This window comes from Rhinolophus sinicus, chromosome 16 (genome assembly GCF_057876585.1).
Source record: "Rhinolophus sinicus isolate RSI-liver-muscle chromosome 16, RSI-T2T, whole genome shotgun sequence".
NCBI classification, from domain to species: Eukaryota; Metazoa; Chordata; class Mammalia; order Chiroptera; family Rhinolophidae; genus Rhinolophus; species Rhinolophus sinicus.
Window position 1 is genome coordinate 136,856,270 of NC_142516.1, and position 23,345 is coordinate 136,879,614.

The 23,345-nt window shown below is 42.9% G+C and overlaps 1 protein-coding gene across 3 annotated transcripts; it reads right to left on the reverse strand.

Moving 5' to 3' along the window:
- Positions 1–5,480: 5,480 nt before the first annotated feature.
- Positions 5,481–22,792, reverse strand: UPF3A (UPF3A regulator of nonsense mediated mRNA decay). 3 transcript variants are annotated; one of them, XM_074329573.2, is made up of 10 exons: positions 22,529–22,792; positions 21,161–21,267; positions 19,175–19,281; positions 17,010–17,108; positions 16,775–16,885; positions 12,900–12,955; positions 12,663–12,809; positions 11,353–11,513; positions 9,051–9,345; positions 5,481–6,704 (listed from the first exon to the last, which is right to left on the reverse strand). In XM_074329573.2, the coding sequence occupies exons 1-10, from the start codon at positions 22,730–22,732 to the stop codon at positions 6,552–6,554; spliced, it is 1,440 nt and encodes a 479-aa protein (XP_074185674.2). In that variant the 5' UTR covers positions 22,733–22,792; the 3' UTR covers positions 5,481–6,551. The 3 variants fall into 3 exon arrangements, with proteins under 3 accessions (XP_074185674.2, XP_074185673.2, XP_074185675.2); XM_074329572.2 differs by having other exon boundaries at positions 12,651–12,809; positions 22,529–22,791; XM_074329574.2 differs by lacking the exon at positions 22,529–22,792 and adding an exon at positions 21,545–21,607 and having other exon boundaries at positions 12,651–12,809.
- Positions 22,793–23,345: the final 553 nt, after the last annotated feature.

The following is a 23,345-nucleotide window of genomic DNA, read 5'->3' on the forward strand; positions in this document are numbered from 1 at the left end:
CGTGCGCGCGGCCGTAGGACGGGCGGGCGGGGACTGACAGGAAGCGAGTTTGGCACCGCGCGCCCTTCCGCCCGGGCCAATCAGATCGCTGATCTCCGGGCGCTTCTTTGCTGAGTGTGTCGGCGCGTGGAGTAGCCCACCCAGCCCCCGGAAGTGACGAGTCTCCCGCCTGTTCCAAGAAGTGCCTCTCGCGGCCGCCCTGGGCCACACCTCTGGAAGTGCCTGCGCCTCGGCCAGGGCTGCGGGGGCGGGGTTGGGGGTGGTCCTGGCTGTCCTCACCCAGCGGAGCATCGCCCTCCGTTGCCTTCCTGCGGGTCAAGGGGCCGAGCCCCAGCTTGGGGTCGCTCAGCCGTGAAGGTGCCGCGAAAGGAAGAGCACTGGAGTTTCAGATTTGCTGCCCGAAAGCCGGTAGAATGTGTTTAGGGTAAAAGAAGCAGATCTTCACCCTGCATTCCTGCCCCGGTCAAAGTAGCTTCTCCTGTGTGAGCAAACGGTATTCCCTCCAGGTGCACCTGCAGGAGCAAACGGCATCGCCGCTAGGTTCCCCCTTGTGAGCAAGAGGGCATCGCCGCCAGCTTCACCTGTGCGAGCAAACAGCATCCACTCGACCTCAGATGCAGGCATCTCCAGTTCTGCCGTTCTTTGTTCCAGCCTCCTTTTCACGCCGAATTTAAGATCCTGCGTTCTTTAATTTCTGGAAACATTCTGACTTCTAATGTTTATGTAGTAACGGGTGCACTTTAGGACATTTCCAGATTTTCGTTTTTGTAGCAAAGTGATCCATTCATTTTGATTAGGTTTAATAGATTTAAAAGAAAACTTCCCCATAACTAAAGGTTTTAAAAGTTATCTTTTCCACTTGAGCTTCATGGGCTCCTCCCGGATGGATGGAGGCGCCTGCGTGGGGCTTAACGAGTGTCCCTATTCAGGTACACTAAACTCACTGCTGGGAGGGGGAAGGGGCCAGAGGGACCACAAATAAATTAACACATTATTATTATTATTATTATTATTATTATTATTATTTTATTATTGGGAAAGGGGTACGGGACTTTATTAGGGAACAGTGTGTACTTCCAGGACTTTTTTCCAAGTCAAGTTGTCCTTTCAATCTTAGTTGTGGAGGGCGCAGCTCAGCTCCAGGTCCAGCAGCTCAGCTCCAGGTCCAGTTGCCGTTGCTAGTTGCAGGGGGCACAGCCCACCATCCCTTGTGGGAGTCAAAGAATCGAATTGGCAACCTTGTAGTTGAGAGCCCACTGGCCCATGTGGGAATTGAACTGGCACCAGCCTTCAGACTTAGGAGCATGGAGCTCTAACCACCTGAGCCACCGGGCTGGCCCTGAACACCATTCATCCTTACCTAGGCAAACTCTTCCCATCCTTGTAGGCCCAGCTTTGAAATGAACTCTAATTTCCTAACATCAAAAAGTTCTTTATGAAAAAGAAAAGTTGAACTAGAAATACAGGCAAAGACACAACTCATTTACAAAAGAGACGAATGTACAATAAACACAAAAATCCTCAGCATTAATAAAAATGCAAATAAAAGCACTTTTTAAGCTCTGTATTTTGCATGAAGAAATAAGAGGATCTTTTCTTTGAACATCAAGTGTTATATATTAACTTTTGCGATTGTTACCTTTAAAGTGAAATTACGTTGTGAAATTCAGTAAGGGCATCTGTAGAGAGTGCTATTTTTCTTATTTTAAGTCTGTATTGTAAAAGTCTTGTAATAACTTTATTACATGTGTTGCTGCTATATCAGCATTACCAAAATAACTTGCAATTTTATTGTTATATTGTTATTATCATAGTGGTTACTCCTAAAGTTACCTCCTGGAAGGTAGTTTAATGTCATCAAAATTTCCAGTTAAAGAATTGGTTAGAGCCCAGAAACTGGTAGAAATATATCAGTTTATTATTTCTGCAGTTTGGTAAAGATGAGCTATTCTGGGGTTATTTGTCAATGAAATTTATCAACTTGCAGATCCGTACTTACTTGTTCCTTTGGTATGTTGTGCTTTCTTACCGGCAGAAGAGAGTCCCTTGGGTCTAGAGGTGGTTGTGGAGTGTGGGGAGCGTCTGGAGCACTGGAGTTCTAGATTTCATTAAGAAGCTGCTTTGAAGCTTTTTAACTTCTGTTGTGAAATCTACTTTTAGAAACAGGTTCATTGTGGCTGCAGGCCATCATTTGTAAGGCTGCATTACTTTGTTTTTTCCTGAAGTGTTAGAATGAGTTAACTATCTCAACTGAACTTTCAAAAAACCTCCCTTATAGGGCAACTCTTGGAAGCCAAAATCTACATTGTGATGTGGCACTAGCTCTGGCTCTTTTTCATTGGTGTTTTCTCTGTAAACAACAAAATAACAAAACACAAAACACCTTCTGCTATTATTTTGAATTGAAATTATGCCCCTCTCCCTCTCTCATCTTCTGTGACCCCCACAATGCATACATTGATCTGCTTGATCCTGTCCTATAAGTCTCTTATAAGGGACTTCACTCTTTTTCATTCTTTTTTCTTCTTGCTCCTCTAATTGGATGAATTCTACTGCTCTGCCTTCCAGTTTGCTGATCCTTCCATCCACTTGATTTAATCTGCTGTTGAACCCCTATATTGAATTTTTCAGTTGTTATTGTATTGTTCAGCTCTATTATGAGTTGTTTGGTACTTTTTAATATTTTCTGTTTCTTTGTTGAAATTCTTTGTTCATGCGTTGCTCTCCTGATCTCAATGACAATCTTTATGACTATTAGTTTGAACTCTGTTGGGTAAATCATTTATTTCCTTTTCATTAAGGTCTGTTTCTGGAAATTTATGGGTTTTTTGTTTGTTTGGCACATATTCCCTATTTCTTCATTTTCCATGACGCTCTGTGTTGGTTTCTGTGCATTAGATAAAACATCTCTCCAGTCTTGAAAGATTGTTCTCATGTAGAAGGTGAACCTTGTCAGTCAACTCGGCCCAAATAGCTGGTTGCCTCTCAAACCTTTGTGATTGTCCAAGCCTGTCTTTGTTCTTAGTGGCTCCCAGTAGTTGAGGGTGTGCCAGGATCCATCAGTGTCCCAAAGGGGAGGATCCTGTTATCAGACCAAACCAGGTCCAATTACTCAGTTGCTGCCAGCCAAAAGACAACTCCGAGATGATTTTATGAAAAGGAACTTTACTATCAGCCAGCAAGTACAGACACACCGGGATCAGTCCCAACGCAGTGCATCCCCAAACAAAGAATCAGATATGGCTTTATTCAGGGAAATCATACATAAACATCAAGGTGAATTTCCCCATTGCATGTAAAGGTGGAAACATTACTGCACATGAGCAGTTTGAAAACATGGTTATACTTCTATCACATGTTCAAAAATGGCAGAAAATCTCCACCCCTGGAAGATTTTAGTATTATAATGAGGGTATAATGAGAAAAGTTCAAGAGGAGGTCACTATAGGGTCCTCCAAGCCACTTAGGCCAGTCTGAGCTGGTTCCAGCCCAATCAACCCCTAGTTCTGCAAAACAATCTGAGCCTGTTCCTGAAAAACAGCTCTGGCAATCATCAGTTTCAGAGATGGCATGGGTATGGAAGGAGTTTAACTACTTAAGTCTCAGCCTTTCTGTTAAACTCTTAACAAATTACAGGATATGGTTATACAAACCTTGTAAAATCTAGGGTGATCTAAGTGGGTCTACAGGTTAACCTGTAGATGAATTCTAAATTAAGGTTATGCATTCTAAATATAAGTTAGCCTGTGCTAGGCTACCTACCAGGCTGTAAGTATAGGGTTATATTACAATCTCAGTCAGCTTCCGCATGCAGACTGATTAGAAGCTGGAACCTCTGGTAGCAACTGTGAGAGTATGCAGTCAAATCCTTGCAGGAAGGAACTGAGAGATCAGTGTTTTTGCCTGCTCTGGTCTGCACTGAGCCCTGGAGGGATAGCCACAGAGAGCGCATTGGTGCACATCTGTAAAAAAACTGCTTCTTTGTTTGCTATTGTCCTGTGGGACTTGTGAATGCAAGCCCCCAGTTGTATATCACAGCTAGGTGTTCCAAGGGCTGTCCCTCAGGCAGCAGCTACAAAAGCTGATGCACCAGAAAAATGTACAAGCTTCATCCAGAGAGATGCTGGAGACTTGGTTTTATCATTGGAGCAAGCTGGAGGGAGGAGGGAGGGAGAGTGCCCACCAGCTGCGTCAGGCTCCAGGGAGGATTGCAGTTGGTACCTAGATGTGTGCCAATTAGAAGTGGCCCCCCTCCGGCAGCAGCTTGTATTGAGTCAAAGTTCTTCCAGGGAAATACTAGGAGATGGACATGTTTTTCTGCTCCCTCTGCATGGAGCCCTGGGGTGATAACAACAGCAAGTACTCACAGCACCCATTACTGCTTTCTGTGTTTGCAATAGCTCTGTCTGTGGGTCTCAATGATGCAAGCCCCACTGGCTTACACAGCTAGGTGTTTTGGGGGCTCATCCCTCAGGTGGGAGCCTTAACCGTTGGATGATAGGTGTGAGGATTCTAGGTTTCTCCTGAAGGACACCTGAGAACTGGGGTTCCCTTCTGATTGCATGGTGTGTTACCAGGATTGGGGTTTATGGCAAGAGTGTGTTAACCTACCTGTCACCCTCTTGGTCCCTCCCATGGCAAAACTACTTTTACATTAAGACTAAGACATTATTCACCTTTCGCTCTGGTCCTCTCGTGGGTGTATAGTTGAGTTTTCCAGAGGTTACCTGATGTTCAGTGATGTTATTACTCTGCCAGTAAATGGAACATGTGTTTATGTATTCTTGTGCTTTAAACATTTCTGAATACCGTAATATCAATAGATATAAGCTAGTTGATAAACAAAAGTTCCTTGGGGTTGCCAATAATTTTTAAGATTGTAAAGAGTTCCTAAGACCAAAATGTATAAGAATCATTGTTTTACACCACAAATTTTGAAAATGAGAACTAAGACCTGCAGGTCTTTGATCACCACCCCCCACCACCCAAAAAAAGTAAGCCAACAAACCAACAGAACGAAAATGGGGGCCTTAGAAATGAGATTTACTACTTCCCAGACTTTCAGGTCTGGAAATCTCAAGGCCAAAGCCAAAATAAGCAGCGAGGACCACAGCAGTTCACTATTCATGAGATCCAGTCTGATTCATACTCTAAGCAGGGGTCAGCAAATATGATCTACAGGTCAAATATGGCCTGCTCCTTGTTTTTATAAATAAAGTTTTATTGGAACCAGCCCTGCCCATTCATTTATATATTGTCTAAGGCTGCTTTCTCATAACAACAGCAATTTAGTGTAAATTGTGTAACAGAGACCACATGGCCTGCAAAGTGTAAAATACACACTATCCAGCCCTTTTCAGGCAGGGTTGGCGCCACTGGATCACAGGACCTTGCTGAGTCCACAGCAAGTCCTTCTCTCCCTTCCCCCGCCAAATTCTTGGAGCTCAGGAGTCAAGAGCAAGAACACAACAATGCCATAAAACTGTCCAACAATCACAGATGTTTTTAATGACAAGTGAGTAATTCTTAGTTTTTTTACAATCATTTCATATTTAATAAGGAACAGATGTAATCAACAAAATATTCAGATAATTAAAGCTATGTTTTAAAAAGCAAAATTTCATTGTGTAAAATTCTATGTAGGAAAAGTACCATAACTGGACTTCAAATCCACAACTACTAAAATTTTTATTTACTAAATGGTTCAAAGCATGGTGCCAAGAATAACATTTAAAAATTTGACTAAAAGGAAACAATACTGTAGAATGCAGTTGCAGAAAGCTCCATGTCACTTGAAAACTACCTCAGACTACAAAAAGGAAAACCCTAGATGCTGCACCTAAGTGATCCATGTCCCAAAGTCATGCTATTTATGTTTTCTCAGTAATCCTTAAGCCATCATCGAGCACACACATCAAAAGACTGTGAAACTATTTTCACCAAATCAGTAGCCAAGTTGTTAAAAGAGCAACAATTAAAGCTGTTGGGCTTTACATAGTGTTAAGTCTCCTATCAGAGGGAATACAACACAATAGACTTCCTGGAATCTTATGACAGAAGGCGCATAAGTGGCTGAATTACAAAGGTTATAATGGAATGAGAGCTGCTCACTTCCCAGAAACGATGGCTCACATAAAACCAACAAGAAGCACAATGATACAGATTCCCATAGAATGTGTAAAATGTAAAATGCAAGTTATTCCTACAACACGTTTAAAGTGCTTCAGAATTCATACTGACACAATACTCAAGTTCTTCCCTGGTTTGGTCACACTTTTCTACTTTCTGAAGGAGATCATTTTCTGTTTTGGCTAAATGATATACACTGGTTACACCACAAATGGTAAAATCTAAGAAAACTCTGCTCAAATTTTTAAAAGACTGTTTCTATGCCACCGTTGTATTTCTAGTTTCTAATGTCTTTGTAGGGAGTAAATTCACCTTGCCGGTTGTATTCCAAGCTAATTTATGTATTTCTGGAATGCTCTTTCTAATCCATGGAGTCTGGAATGGGAGCTCACCCCTGTCACAAGCACAGCATGCAAGCTGACTCACTCGGCCTCTTCATTCTTCTTGGCACCAGCCCCTGTTGCATCTTCTGCGGCAGCCCTCCTCCCATCATGGCCCTCCTCGGACGATCTTCCAGCACGTTCACGTGTTCTCATGCAAGCCCCTGGCTGGTACAGCTGCAAGGCCGGCCGGTCCTGCCATAACAGAAGGGTGGGTTACTCTTCCAACGCTGGCAATGAAGGAGCAACACTTCTATTTCTAGGGCCTGAGGATCCCAATTATCTAAAGACTATCAGTCTTGCAGCTAAAAATCAGCCTTTTTTTCACAGCACTATCTCAAAAACCAATCATTTTGAGGCCAAAAAAAAAAAAAAATCCATGAAAATAAAGACAGTTAATACGTTAATTGCTCAAACTTAGAACACTCTCTGGAAATAGTACAGTCATGGCACTCTCCTCCCAGTTTGAGAGACGACAAGTCAAACACATATCTCAATCCCTCAAACTTGCCAAGCAGCGAACCTGAGGTCTGAAACAAAATGAGGCATGGCGCCTGAGAGAGAGCTAGCTTTTAGAGTGCTAAACTAAACAGTTATTAACATTCACAAGAAGCAATTTCTGTGTGGATTATTTCTGAACTGTCTCCTGTATAGAAAATACTAACCCATCAACAAATAAACTCTTAGAGGTGGTGGGATAAAAAAAAAAAGACTAAAGTATATGAAATGCAATTAAATAGCTTCCGGGCATGAAGCCAGGGAAGGCCAGAATGATTCTGAAGGCTGGGACCTGTCGTCCCAATGGGAACCACTCCTCCTCTCAGGGAAACCAGTGCTCAAGGAGAGTGGGGGAGCAACGCCTCCCACCAGCTCAGTGGAGAGCAGTGTGCAGCCCAGGAAGGAAGCCCCGCCTCAGCCCCAGCACTCCTTCCTCCTGTGAGTGTGACAGCCGTGCAGCCTTAGCCTTTCCACACCACCTAGAGTGCAAGGACAGTGATGTTTCACCTTTACCCACTCCTGGGATGTGTGTGGAGGCCCCACCGTAACCACCTGTGCTTATCAGAATGTTCTTTTCCTTAATACAAGCCCAGTCAATGACAGGAGTGGGAAAGGGCTCAGCAGGCCCCATGGATCTGAACCCGTGTAGGCAGAGACGCAGGCTCCACAGGCCACCTTCTCCCAGCCAACAAGCGCGGCTCTGCTTCTCACCAGGGTAATAGTGTGTACAGACAGTGCTTGAAACTGACCCTAGAGCCAGGCCTGGTAAGAAAGGCGTTATCACTCACAAAGCCCATTATCATCTTTATAGCACTGCAGATTTAATTGACAGGAGTCACCATGAGCGCCCACATCTAAAGCCGTGCAAATACCCAAATTACTCACTCCTGCTAAATAAAAAGGCAGTTGAGAAACACGGATTCATAGGAACAACCGCCACCAATGAGACCCATGGTTGTCCTTGATGTACCTGAGGTTAAGGCAACTACAGAAACCGTTTGTGATACAGACATGACTAATCAAGGGTGAAGTTAGAAGGTTCTGGCTTTTCTGGAGCTCCCCCTCGCCTTTACTGGAAACATTTAGAAAATCTACATCACTGATACCGTAAGAAAGCGGATGGATCTGAAGGGAATCACGCCGAGTGAAAAAGCCAACCTCAAAAGGTTACCTACTCTTATTTCCACTTGTACAACATTCCTGAAATGACAAAGTCATTGTGACAGAGAACAGAGAGTGGCGGTCAGGGCCAGGGTGGGAGGTGGGCGTGACCTGCAACCCAGGCAGCTTCAGTCCCCTGGGCTCCCCTGGAGGTGAGGCTGTGGGGGTGGCACCACCATGGGGCCTGGCCCAGGAAGGGAGATGATCCCACTGATAGTGATTCTCTGTGACAAAGTGACCTGAATACACATTAACCCCCAACTTAGGAAAGAAAAGCTGTTTTGTTGGGCTAAGTGCACAAGCTCAGCCCTGTGTCGATTGTGCTGATCTAACTTATGGGTGTTTGTGAGCCATTTGACAGTCCATTAATAATCAGATGTTGTTCATAATGGAAAAGAAAGATCCATGAAATGTCATTAATATTTTCCTTACTGTCTTAGGGGTAAATCTGATAATATACCTTTATGTATTCTCAAGCAAATGATATGAATGTGCTAGTTTTATACTAAGTTAAAGCTTTTTTTTTTTTTTTTGCCTGGTGAAAACTACTTGATTCTCTGAGAAAAGATGATGGCTGGTTCTATCTTTGGATTTGACATTCAGCACTTGGTGCCCACTGAGTAGACAAGAAAAACCGCTCTAGCAAACGCAGACTCTTAGGGCAGCTGACTTCCTTAAGCCAAGGCAGGATCCAGTGAGGAGGGCAGGCTTCTCACTGTCAGAGCGTGAGATCCTGGACCTCAGACACGGGTGTAGATTTTCCTTTTTTGGTTAAATAAAAGAATTTCTGTTTGGAAAAGCAGTCATAAGCCTACAGAAGTACAGTTTTTACTTTTAGTACAGACGGATAAATGAGGGATTATCCTAAATGAATAAAAGAACCTTGTTTCCCACGCGCTCCTTTTTGGGTGCCAGGCCATCTTCACTCTTCTGCTCTCTCCCTGGTCTCTCTGCCGCTTCCACAGGGGTGCCACTGTCCTGGTTCCCGGTCTTCCCTCTGTCGGGGGTGAATCCTTTCCCCCATTTCGGCTCTTCGTTTCTTCTTGAAAGCTTGTCAGACTCATAGTGAGCTCTAAGCTTTCTGCTGTCATCCACGTGATATCTTTGTGTTTCAAGTTCTTTTTCTCGCAATTTTCTCTCCATATCCTTTTGCTCTTTATCACTGTCATTTTGTGACCTGTGATTTAATACAAATTATCAGTAACTTTATGTAAACCGCTTGTCAATTACCTGTCTTCCACTCCGGATTGTAAACTCCAGAAAAGGCAGAGAATATGTAAATCCACACCCATCACTTTATGCCAAGTTTGCACATGATGGGCACACCACAGGCATTCAATAAAAAAAGTTGAAAAGATGAATAAATAGTACTAACAATATGTATCATTATACTTGAATAACACATATGTATTCGGTGCTATGCTAAGGTACCCCATATACATATTTTTCTAATCCTCAGTAACCCTCCAAAGTAAATATAATCACCCCTTTTGACAGATAAAGTAGATCAGATGACAAGGGGACGACTGACTATCCCAGTTGCCCATATGCACATCCATCATGACACAGAGCTGATACTGACAGCTTAGTTTCTGCTCCAAGCATAGCTAAAATTAACTGAAATTTAATAATATTTACGCATATGTCAAACTATTAAGTGCATAGTAAATAAATAAATGAGAGGTAAGCTCATTTAGTTCTTAAAGTCTTTCCTTCCCCAAACCACAGGCAAAAGTCCTCACACACCATCTGTAGCTCCCCATACACAGAAGCAGCAGGACCGGTAGGGATAAAACATCTGTAAGCAAAGCATGAATTGGTGCCAGAAACATGATAAAGGCACTGCTGTATCGGCAGCAATAAAAATAATACCTGTAACATAAACCACAGTGCTAACAGATCACCGACTTGATAATCATGCATAATATTATAAACAAACCAATAAACCAGAACTGCCAAAAAGAGAAAAACAAAAAAATTTTAACATAACCGTGTGTGCAAGAAACGCAGTAAGAAGTCATTCAGATTCACGTGATCCTGGGCAAGCAGCAGCCTAATCCCATGAGCTTGCCATCTCCCCTCGAGTCGAGTCTTCCAAGCCATCCCTGTGAGCAGAGCAGCCTGGGCTCCAGGAAGCTCTGAGGGTGTCCAGATGCAGTGCATGGGCCCTGGGTCAGGGGGACAAGAAGCCTATCTGCATGTGGCCCCACTGACTATGGGAAGGTGACCAAACCATGTGGACATGGGCAGGGGCAGGAGGGGAGGTTGGGCCCCCTCCTGACAAGCGTCTGGCTAGTCTCTCTCAGGACCCTGCTGTTTCCGTCCCATTCCCAGAGAAGCCCTGCCTAAGCTCCTTCCATGAGCTCATGTCACGAACAGGCAAAGACCTGTGTGTCTAAGGACCCCCCAAAGAAAGAGAGGCAGGGCTAGTGGAACACCGGGATCCATAGCTGTGGGTCAAATTCCACAGTGGGGGGTGGCCAGTTAGCTCAGTTGGTTAGAGCGCGGTGCTCTTAACAAGGTTGCCTGTTCGATCCCCCCATGGGCCACTGTGAGCTGCACCTTCCACAACTAGATTGAAACAACTACTTGACTTGGAGTTGATGGGTCCTGGAGAAACACACTTAAATAAATAAAAAAGTTTTAAAGATTCCATGGTGGGACTACAGGGGTGACAACTCCAACAAAGGAATGACAGCACTTAGAATTCTGTACCTGTAGCATAAAAAACTTTCAGCATCTAAAAGACTGGGTTCTCAAATTGACAATTCTATAGACAAATTGAAGGAGGTCTGCAAGATCAAATGGGCAAGGTATCTCAAAACACAGAGCAAAATTATAAACCAATAAAAATCATGAAGGAAAAGAGACTGGGAAGAAGATCCTGAAAACCTCAAGTGTAATAACAGGAATCCAAAGGAAGAGGCAAGGAGAAGCCATAGTTAGAGAAATAAAAGAAGGATATATTTCCCCCTGGTTCGAACACAGACTTGAGGCTGCAGACTACATGGGTTTAACAAGTTCCCAGCATGACCACAGAGAGACAAAAGCAAGGACAAGCATTCAAGAATTCCAAGAATATTATGAAATACAAGCACTCGTGCTGACAAAGGACAGATGAGTATGACTTGATGACAATCCAGCGACGCTTAATGTGGTCAAAGGAACAAAAGCGTGGGCTCACTTTTCCCTGCGCTCCTCCAACCTGCTCTCCCAGGGCCTGGCCTTCACGACGGCACAGCCAGCACAGGCTTCCCGTTGCCCAGCTCCAGTGTCAATTTCCTCTCCTCGTTCTTTTGGCTTCTCAGTGGCTGCTTCCTCTCCTTTTTCTGGTTTCTTAAGAAGCTGAGAAATTACAATGTTAATAAAATATCACTTCAAGAGAATATCATAAAAGAGGGTGTTGAATAAATAATTAAAAATATATAACAATATTGAGCCCAAATGTTTGAACAGCAAAAAAATGTAAGATAAAGGTCCAATGAACAGGTTTTTGGTTAAATACCTAGGGCAACATTCAGTCAATTAAAGACTTTGTACTTAAGAAAAATGATTTAGAATAGTTAATGTGATGAATCGACGCTCGTATTAACGAATAAAGGAGTGTTACAAAAAGAATGCTCTGATTTCTATTTCTACGTTGATACACACACAGAGAAAAATGTCTGGAAGGTTTGCAACACTATGGTAATGATTATTTTTAGGTGGCAAAATTGAAATGATTTTCTTTCATATATAGGTTCTAGTGGTTTTTTTAGTGAACACATATTACTTTTGTAATAAGGAAAAAAGCCAATTTTTAAAAGGTTGCTTTATATTGATGAATTTTGGAACAGTTTTAGAGTTTTAAAAAGTCTTATTATTCTCTTTCTTGAAACAGACTTAGCAGGTTGCTATGACACATTTAATTTGGCCCTTCCTCCCAGTTCCCTATATCGCTTACTCTTTGAAATTTAAGTACCACAGGTAGACTCAGTTTGTAGAACATAAACGAAGCTCTACTTCTGAGAATTTTGTTCTCACAAAAGTAAACACATTTTAAATTGCAGTACAGCAAAATTATAAACAGACATATTTGGACTAAATGAGTTCATTTAAAAAACACATATAATGTAAGGCAAAAGACTAAAAGTTTCTTCTCATCAAAAGTATGTATTATATTACCAGTGTATATGTTCTTATTCTGCCTATGTGGGATGTGTGAATTTAAACATTTCATTTCAGATAACTATCGATCTTTTTTACAAAATTATAAAAGTAACATACGCTTATAATAAATGCAAACCATAGGGAAGTGCAATAGTACGTGTCTCCATCCATCCATCCAATAGATAATTCGTGCAACTATGAACTGTTCTTACTCATAATACTTCTGAAACCACGTGTATGGTGTCTCTTCCAACACTACTCCCCCAGCTCAATACAGGCTGGTGTCCTACAATTCAATTCAGTCCTGACACTGAAAGGTCTCCTATAAATTACCTTAATCCTTACTTCTTTCTCAGCAGTTTTCTTTTGTTTGTCTGCTTCTTTTCTCTTACATTTTTCTTCTTCTCTTCTCTTTCTTTTTTCGTCTTCCCGTAAACGTTTCTTTTCCAACTCCCTCCTCCTTCGCTCTTCTCGCTTCTCTTCTCGAATTCTCTAAATAGGTAGAAAAGTATGTGTATAAATTGTCTGCATGGATGTGGTGGAAACAGGAAGGATATTCATCAGGAAAAAGGCCAGACCTACCTGCTTTTCTAATTTTCTATTTTTAATGTATTCCAAAAGAGGTGTGGTTCTTCTAGCTAAAACACAAAAATTGTAAGGCAGTATTTAACTTGAAAATAAGATTTTTCCTTTATTTTAAATACTTGTTTTCAATGTAACCTTTAAAATGATTAGGGGAAGAATATTATCATTTTCACCTTTACATGAGCATACATTTTAGGTGTGTGGGTCTTCTTCTCACGACAAAGTCAAGTAATTTAGAGGTACTAACAGTTTTCCACACTGTAGGCATTTAATTTTTGCTTCTTAATGGAGTCTTACACATTACTCACAAAGATGGTATAAAAGTAAAAATGAGTACATTAAACTTCCCAAATGTTATGAATATTTTCATATTTTTGTAGATATTTTAAATCATTACATATTTTATATATTCACATTGATTCAACACATATTCTGTAATTTTTTCCTTTTCTGCTCTCCAGACAATGGCTTTAAGCAATGCAGAGTCCAGTAATTTCTTACAATATATACTCTATAAATCAGAATAACCAGGCATAAAAGTTTAAAAAATGACTCCATGTGGCATTGCTGATCTAAAAAGCACCAACTACCCAGGAATGAAGGTCCCCACAAGCTCTAACTGGATCCTCAAATTTCATGCCCCTGACCTGTCTGACCGGACCTGGATGTGCGGTGCCAAAGGTGAGGCAGGCCTCTAGGTGCTCCTGCCCGAGGGACACGCGCCGAGAGGCATGTGTTGCCCATGGCGCTGGTTGAGGACCTAGGTGGGAAGGTGAAATGTGGTTTGGGTCTATTCCACAGGTCAACGAGACCTCAGATTAAATGGAGGAAGGAAGAATCCCTGGGTGCACATGTGAAGACCCACATGTCACTTCTGGAATTCTGAGGATAAGGAATGAATCAGAAATTATAAGAGAGCCCCTGGCTCTCAAATTAGGGGTTTCTAACTTGGAACTGAGGACCCCTGAACACCCCAACATCATGTATCAAATGACATCCAGCAGGGGAGCTTTGCCCAAGGTTCCCGGCCACAGTGAAGAGCTGACACGGTGCAGATGCCCAGGTTTCGTCACAGGTACGGTGGCCAAGAAGGGCCCACTCCCTTCCTGGATACTCGTTAACCACCAACTCTGGCTTAGGATTAGCACAGATAATTCCCTTTGTAACAGGCAAGTCACAATTAGTGAGAAGTCTGCTTTGCACTGTGGAAGTTCTGCAAAGGAAAGGGCGAGACCTACCTTGGTGGGTGAAGCAGTTGACACCGAACCCCCAGCTGCCTTCCCTCCTCTCCCAAAAAACACCTGCCTTGTTACCCTCAAAATATCGATGTGAAGGAAAAATGAGACCCTGTATAAGAAAGAGCTTTACAAACCAGAAAAAGTGTGTATTTACTATATAGAGGATCCATGACCATATGACGTAATACTAACTTAAGCAACAGTGCAACTGTTACCACGAGCAGAGAGCCGTTGCTCACTAAGCACTGTCAAAACAATGCATGAGGAAACAGGGAAACTGAGACTCGGGATGAGGCCACATAGTTGGCAGGATTCAGAGCTGGGAGGTCTGTCTGCTCTAAAGAACCTGATATGCCACTGCACTAACCCGTAACTTCAGAGTGAATATTTCCATTTAACCCTGCTTGATTACCCTTAATCATAAGAATCCATTGAAAGCCAAAATCTAAGAAAAGAAAGAAGCAATTCACCATGAGTTGCCTGATTAAGCAAATCTAAATGAGCAGAAACAGGAATCACAGAAACAAAGCTCTGTAGCCTCGTCCTGGGCTAGTGGATAATAAGTCACATTTATTTCATTCAGTAAATAATTAAGATACATCTACTGTGCATCAGGAAGTGGGCCAGACTTGTCCCTCCTCTGCAGGAGGACGGCTGGAATCTGCTGGAAGGTGTGTGTCTGACCACTATGAGGATGTCTCAAAACTGCCCAAAGTGAAAGATCCTGCCACTCTCCTGCGCTATCGTCTATGAGGGCATTTAAAACAAAGTGGGAACCAAATGGGACCGGGGAGGAAGGCAAGTTCTGTATATAATTTGTAACTTGCTGCTTCTTTTACCTCTTCTTAAATTTAACATGTTTGACAGTGAAAACTCCATTTGCCTACAATACTGTTTCTCCCCATGTCAGTAACGATGCCATAACCCACCAATCTCAAGTCAAACTCCTGGAGGCCTTGATTCTTTCTGTGTCCTTACCTCCCACATCCAATCCGTCATTCAGTCCTATCAGTTCTCCCTCCAAAATATATGCTGATTCTGCGGCCTCATTCAAGCAGCTTCCCTGGACTATAGCCAGAGCCTCCTAACCTGAGTCCCAGGTTTTCCTCTCAGTATCCACAATCCATCATATATGGAGCAATCAGAGTGACGGGCAAAATAAATCAGGCCATGTCACTCCCTCAGTGGTTTCTTGGTGTCACACAAATAAAATCCAAACCTCTTATCCTCCAGCCCAATGTGATGTGCCCACCTGCCTGCATATTGTCCACCATGTGTTAACCATACAGGGGTGCATCCTGCTCCTACAGGCCCAAAGCGCCAGCTTCTAGCCCCTGCCTTTGGAAGTTCCCTCTACTTCCAACCTTAGCACAGCTGGTCTCAGCTCAAATACGGGCCTTACTCGCTATCCCATCATCCATTTCATGACCTTTGTGGCACTTACCACGTATGGAAATGTTCTGGCTTGAAGCTCGATGATTTCTGCATGTGTTTATCACAGGCAGCCCCACTAGAAAGGCAGGTACCTGAGGGCAGAGGCCTCGTGCATCCTATTTATGTTCTGTCCCCAGGCCCAGGATCAGAGTCGGTACCCAGTCAACACGCGATAAATAAAAATGATCAAATGCGTCCTAAGTGCATCTTAATAAGTATTTACTTTAGTGATTAAAAATCCTTTGAGCCACACGTTAAATCCACTATTATAAAAGAAAAACTTCATTATTAGACAAATAAAGAATATTTCAATAATATTGACCTTTCTTATTAATTTACTCAACAAACATTTACTACATACCTAAACTTGTCCAAGCAATGTACTGGGACTACAAAGACAAAAATACAGTTCTGATGGGGAGCGGGGAGACAAAATGAGAAGAGTTTATGTAGAGGGAGATGGACAAATAAGAAGATAAATTATGAACAGTGTAATGTCTAGTCTACAATTCTTCACGGGTGAGCACAGACGGGGCCTTGGGGGGAGGCCTGGCACTCAGTGGAGTCAGACAGGACAGGAAAGAAGACACTACAGGTATGTTTGGGAGCTACAATCAAAGTGTCTGATGACAGAAAAAGGTGTCTCATGTCTACTCTTGACTTTTGGGGGACTGCTCCTAGGAGATAACCATTTCTAAAATACACCACTTGCAGGTAAAGGCCTGTTTCAAACCGGGTTCTATGATCTGGCTGCGTTTATCTTGTTTGCTTGGCTTGCTTGGGAGGCTTATTTTTTTTTTTTTGAATAGCAGCAGCAAGATAACCTTCTACTTAATCAAGCATCTGATTTCTGTGACTGCTCTTTGCAAAGATGACGGACTTCAACTTTGAGACGTAATGCTCCTTCCCGATGCAGCCAGGCACAGAGCACTCAAATATCTTCTCTACTGTTCATTCACCATAGCTTTGAAACAAACGAATTCACTGATAACTCAGGTGCGCTCCATCGACAGACGCTCAGAATGTTTTCCCAAGCCTCCATCTTGCCATCCTTTTCTCAAAACTTAGAAATAGTCTACATTTCTACCAAGCCTGTCACAAGTGTCAATTTTTTATGATAATCGTGAAAAGAGGATATAAATACATACTCTATAAATCCGTGCCTTAATAAAGTAAAGAAAAGAAATGAGCAAAACACACCAATAAGTTCTCTTGTCTTTGCCTCTATGTCTCCCAGAAGAGTTTCGGGATTGGTACTAGTTTTCTCTTCCTCCACACAGTAAGTTTCTAAAAACTTCTTATATTCTAGATCTGTAAATATAAAAAGAAAAAAAGAAAAAACATACATTCTTCCGCATATATAGGCGAGAACTCACAATTGATCAGTATATTTAATTCAGTAGCTCCATAATCCAGCCTTTGAGAAAGGACTCACCATCTTCAATGCTTCCTGTTTTGGCATCTTTTTTCTTTAGCTTCCTTTTGGCTATCTTCTGGAACGGAGCCAACTCTACCACTGCAGGGTATTCTAGGCCTATCACAGGGAACAAATGCCACAAACCATTCTGAAATTCTACTATTTTCATTTTGGAAAACAAAATATGATCTAGCATACTTAAGGAGCGAGCATAACAATGATAATGTTACTGTTTAAACTATAATTTAATTACACTTTCAAGTTACTGCAACCTTAGCATGTCAAAGTCATGATTTAAACAGAGGAGGAGCAATTATTTATTAAATAAAACAATTCCTTCTGTTGTAGTGGTAACTATATGACAGAATATGTTCAAAATTCATGAAATTATATACCTTAGAATGGTAAGTTTTACCATATGTAACCTATACCTCAATAAACCTGATCTCCCCTCCAAAAAGTTTATCATAGAATACCTACAAAAAGGTTTTTTAGTGCCACAGAAAATGTTTAAATTTTAAAAGATTAATTCAATTATCGATCTGTTATATGAGTGCAAAGAAATTACTTTGCTTAGAAGAGACACTTGGCTAAAAGAGGGGCTTCAAAGGGTATACATAATATTCAGGTAAGATTTGCTTCAAATAAGAAAGTTTAGAATAAAAGTCACTAGAAATTCATTTTGTAGTCATGTGGGGGGAATATACACACAGTAATAGCCACCAAGACAGCTGCTATATGCTTACCAACAAATCAAACACTCTACTTCCGTACCAAACCCACTGAATAATCACTTTTAGTCTTATCAGGAATAACCAGGTGACTATGATATTGTAACTCTCATTTATCTGGAAAACACATGCTAGAATAATAATGATACACCTTGAGGACTTTATGCTAAATCAAATAAGCCAGTCACAAAAAGACACATATTGTATGATTACACTTTTATGAGGTCTACCTAGAGTAGTCAAATTCATAGAAACAGAAAGTAGAAAGATGGTTGCCAGGGGCTGGGGAGCCGGTGAAATGGGGAGTTGTTGTGTAATGAGTACAGAGTTTCAGTTTTACAAGAAGAAAAGAGTTCTGGAGATTGGTTGTATAACATGAATATACTTAAAAAAATTGAGTTGTACACTTAAAAATATAGATGGTGAATTTCTGTTACATGTATTATAACAATTTTTAAAAAGAAAGAAAAAAGGCACTTTAATGAATTACTGAAAGAGTATTCAACACAAATGTCATATAGTTCAAGCATTAAACTTGTTTTGACTCACAGGAAAAATCTCTTGGCCTCAGCCGAGTCACTCTTTTAACCACTTTTTTTAGTTTGTGACCCCTCAGTGGAGGGAAAGGAAACACATCAGTAGTGGGTGTGGGATAGAGTAGGACGAGTTTGGTTGGAGAGGGGTGTACAGAAAATAATGTGCTATTACAAGTGTACAGATTTTATAGCAGAGAACACAACAGTTGACAGCCTGACAAAAAAGGAGGAAAAAGAGGGCCGGCCTGGTGGCTCAGGTGGTTGGAGCGCCATGCTCCTAACGCCAAGGTCGCCGATTCGCAGGGAGCTGTGTCCTACACAACTAAACTGAGAAACAAGAGCTTGAACCGGAGTGGTGGGGGGACGCAGAAGGAAGGAGGGGAAGGAGGAAAAAGAAAAAATACGTATCAAAAGCAGAACCCAAAAATAAGAGAATTTGAAATATTTAGTGTAGAGGTAAATATCACTGTCTCAGCAGGAAATGCTGTTCAACAGGATCAAAAGCTGATGTTCTTTATTACAATCCCCTCCCCCATGAAACCAGACAGACATGGTACAATTATGAAGCTAACTCTGTTTAATATAAGTAAATAACACATTTTAGAAAATTTTTATCAAACATGGGTAAAATAATTTAGTGTGGGGTCATCAAAAAGTAAAGGTCACTTATCCAGAAAGCTCATTTATATGAAAAACTTGTGACAATAATACATAAATAGGCTGTCACTATTACACAATTGCTGAACTCTTTGGCTTATAGAATTTTAATTTTTAACATAAGCACACCATCACAATAACAATCTAAATTTACGCAATTATTTTAGATTGAGAACTTCATAATTGAAACTCACAAACATTCCAGCAAAACTTAATGTACTTAGAGATTACAACAGAGTTTTAAAAAAGCTGACCCAACCTTTATTGTCAATGAAGATATATCCATCAAAACGATCTCTAAAAAGGAGGATGTCATCAGGATTTCTAAAATTAATGTATGCTCTTGAGTAGAGATGAGGATAAAGACTGAAATAAGAAATAACAGTGAAAATGGTTAGTAAAAAATATGGCTTCTTTAATTTTGCCATGTTTTTCCTTGTCTAAATATAACAAAGTACTTCAGATAAAACCTTTATGCCAAAGGATCATCTCACCACAAATCACAACAATCTGGATATTCTTGAGCAAAAACAAACAAAACATTAACTGAGATCTCTTTAATGATTTAGGAGAGACACTTTAGGTCACTTTCTCTACTGCACAGAGCCAGAGCTAAAATACTAGTTAGTACTCAGGGGTTGAAAACCAAAAGCGAGGTTCTTCAACGGTCATGCCTAATCATTCATCATGGCTGCAAAACAACCTACTTATGATTCAAGCATAGAAGAAAATGTTATATTGTAAAATAGTCTTCACTGATTTAGCGAACAGTTTTAGTTTTATAGGATGATTTACTGTAGCACATATTACAGGGTTTACAGAAGAACTAAGCTTTTCTCTGGTATCTCTGACCTACCAATTTCCTTCACTGGCAGGAACTTTCAAACCCATTTCACAGATGAGAACACTGAGGTTCAGAGAAACTAGGTACTTGCAGGGAGTGCAGTTAGTTAAAAGGTGGGACTAGGATTCCAATCTGAGTCACTCTGTTAGTCCAGCATCTGTTCTCCTTTAATTGTACCAGTTTTCCTAAACTTTAGTCATTTGAAAATCATCTTTATGGTTTTTTTTTAACCATATCTATATTTACCTATTAGTGGTATTTTTTGTTGAATGGACTGACATTTTTTACTTAAATGTATTCAAAAGGAAAGTTTATTTGGCTACCATAAATGGGAACTCATGATATTGAAAATAAAAATAATAATGATAATAAAGAATGATACAAACATAGTGAAAATCACTAAATCACTGATGAACTGTCACCTGTTGAAGGTCTAACCTGAGGTTGGTGCTCCCTGTTAATGAAGAGAGATTTGGAAGTAAGAAGTTTTGTCAGAGTCATCTAACTACAAAGCTGTAAAAGGGAATTAAAAAAGATACAACTTGAGAGGGGCGGAGTGGGGTCTGGGTGTTAGTGATGATAGGCAGTACAAGGGGCTTCTAGGGTCTGGAATATTCTGTTTCTTTATCTGGTGTTAAGTTACATGGGCATGCTCATTTGTGAAAATTTATGAGTTATATATCCATTATATTCACTTTTTTATACCTCAATACAATTTACTTTAAAAAGCTTTATGAAATAAGGTTTATTGATGTGCAAAATACAATAAGGAAATAGTATGTTGTTAATGGTATGTGTTTCTTTTTAGACTATGGTGGTGCTAGTGGAGGCATATTTTAAATCTATTTTACAGGAATTTAATGATCTGCCTACTTAGAAATAACTTGCAGAAATAAAGGTCTGCACTAATTTCTGGGTACCTGTGGGGAAAAAAATGGAAGTGGAGATGGCTTCTATTATCTATAGTAATTTGCCAGCAAGTGACAATGTCTCTCAGCTTTATTACTGGGGAAGGGAAACAGGAGTTTATTGGGGAACAGTGTGTATCTCCAGGACTTTTCCAAGTCAAGTTGTTGTCCTTTCAATCTTAGTTGTGGAGGGCACAGCTCAGCTCCAGATCCAGTTGCCACTGTTAGTTGCAGGGGGCACAACCCACCATCCCTTGAGGTAGTCAAACCAGCAAGCTTGTGGTTTAGAGCCGGGGCTCCAACCAACTGAGCCATCTGGCCACCCAGGAGCTGACTGGCAGCTCATTGACTTCATTCTAGTTGAGGAGGGCACAGCTCGCTGGCTCATGTGGCAATTGAACCGGCAGCCCCATTTCCTGGAGCTCGCACTCTAACCAACTGAGCCACCCGTCCGACCCTGTCAGATTCTTAATGTTGGTAAACAGCTGCTCACCTGAGATCTGCAGTAAAGAACTCAAAGTAATCGTGTGCAGGCAGCGGGTGTAGCTGCTCTTCCAGCTGCTCTTTGGTGAGGCTGGGAGGAAGGCGCCGGATCACCACCTGGGGAAAGGAGGCTGGCTGGGTTTTGCTTCACTCTTACTGTACTAACCTTCAATTATTTCAATGCTTGGTGACCTATGTGTATGCTCAGAGGAAAATATAAACCTTCAAAAGCACACATTTTAGGAACACATATATGGACAACATGGCTGTCAAAAGGTTAATGGGAGTTGAATAATTGAAAAGGGATCAGTGAGGTCAGAAAAGGCTGAGCATAACAGTTCTTTTTCATGCAATCATGTCATTACTACCAGACAACTCTTCACATGACAGGTACTGTCTGTGCCCCCAGTGAAACATAACAGCTCCTGCATTCTCTCTGCATGATAACCCACAGTAGAAGATAAGATCCACGCAGGGAATGTATGTATGTTGGAATTTTTTGTTACCAACAGTAGCAAACCAACGGTGTATTTGCTGGTTCTGCCAAGAGGAACTCCGCCTGCACTGGACACCTTTCGCCTCCGGTCCACAGTGTCCACATCGCGGGTCCTCTCCCACCGCGCCACCTAGCTTTCCAGGCTCTCTTGGCTTCACTATACTGGAAAGGACCTTTGGCGAGCCGCCGCTCCCCTTTCGTGCCCCCTCAGGCCGCGGTCCAAAGCTCTGTGGACAGTACTGCCCCTCGCTGGTGAACCCAGTGTCTCAGCTCCACATGCGGAAAAGACTTTTCTTCCTTCCCAATCCATAAAGAACTAACGTTTCAGAGGGTGCTGAAAACTCTTGTCTCCGGCGGTAAGAGTTGCTCGCGGCAGCGCTGCCCGGCCGCTGTCCGCGGTGCTGATTCCCCCGCCAGCGGCCCCGCCCCGGCTCCGCCCACCTGCCCAGCTCTGGACACCACCCACCCACCCACGGAACGCACCACCCTGGGTCTCCCCCCCTCCACTGCCACTCCACCCCTTGGCCTCGCCCACTCTCTCTCTCTCCCGATCACCACCCCGCACTTCCACTCGCCCCGCCTCCACCTCTTGGTCTGAACCAATCTCTTCTCCAGACGTTTGCTCGTACCACCCCGTCCTCGTCCCGCCTCAGCTGGCGGAAATCCCTCCTTCTCTGGCGGGGTTTGCCTGCACCTCTCAGCCCACCCCGCTCCTGTCCTCGCACACCCCGGTCCTGCGTAGGAGTCAACTCCTCTCCTCCGGGGTTTCACGCACAACCTGTTCTCGCTCCGCTCTATCCTGCGAAGCACGTTCCTCCTTTCGCGAAGTTTGCTTGCATCGCCCCGTCCTCACCCCGCCCCCGCTCCTTGTCGCACACCTACCTTGCTCAGGACTGTCCTCTTCTCGCGAGGTTTGCCTGTGCTGCTCCCACAGCTGGAGGACAAAGCCAGCGGCGATGCTGGCTCTCGCCGCGGCGACTCTCGGCGGAACTGAACTTCCGCAGCCGACGGCTTCTCCCTCCAGCCCTGGCCCCGCGCAGCAACGGCCGCCCCGGGGCCGCCGGCACACTCCCTTTCCGAGCGCATTCCGCACCCGCCGCAGAGTCGCCGCCGCCTCCCGCCCAGGCCTAAACTTCGCGAGAACTGGAATGCCGCCGCCCCCACTGCCACCCCCACCCCCTGGTTCAGATGCCGCCCGCCCCTCTCTCTCTCCGCTAAGGTCCCTGTTACCCACGTCCGGTTCTGGCCCACGACCTCCGAGCCCGCCCCTCTCACGGGGTTGGAGACTCCCAGGAAGAAGGGGCTGTCGGACTGGGCCCGGATCCCAAGCCTGGAGTATGGTGTCCCGGTACACGGGGTGCCCCTGGACCCGCACCTCCGACCAGCGCTCTATTGTGTGTCGAGACTGCCCGCACTCTCCTGCAGCCCGGGCTCCTTCGTAGGGTCTTGGGTCGGACGAGGGTTCCAAGGCCTTGGAGGTCAGCGGGAAATTCAGCGCCAGAGGACGTTTGGCTCCAGCAGGAGCCTTTAATAAAACTCTGAAGGGCTGATCTGTTTCCCACGGAGGAGAGCCGGTCCTTTCGCTAAACATTCCTGAGAACTAATTACATTCACGGGCTTCATAAACTATTTACAGCTATTCTTTTGCAAAGAAATCTGAAAGTTTTAACATAGAATAGCAATTGTACTCAAGAAAAAT

Excerpts from the sequence above, each read along its gene's own strand:
- UPF3A (XM_074329572.2), bottom strand. The coding sequence starts at position 22,732 with ATGCGCTCGGAAAGGGAGTGTGCCGGCGGCCCCGGGGCGGCCGTTGCT. Across the intron at positions 19,282-21,160 it reads TTCTTTACTGCAGATCTCAG|TCTTTATCCTCATCTCTACT; the intron begins GTGAGCAGCTGT and ends TTCTTATTTCAG. Across the intron at positions 6,705-9,050 it reads AGGAGCGCGTGGGAAACAAG|GACCGGCCGGCCTTGCAGCT; the intron begins GTTCTTTTATTC and ends CTGTTATGGCAG.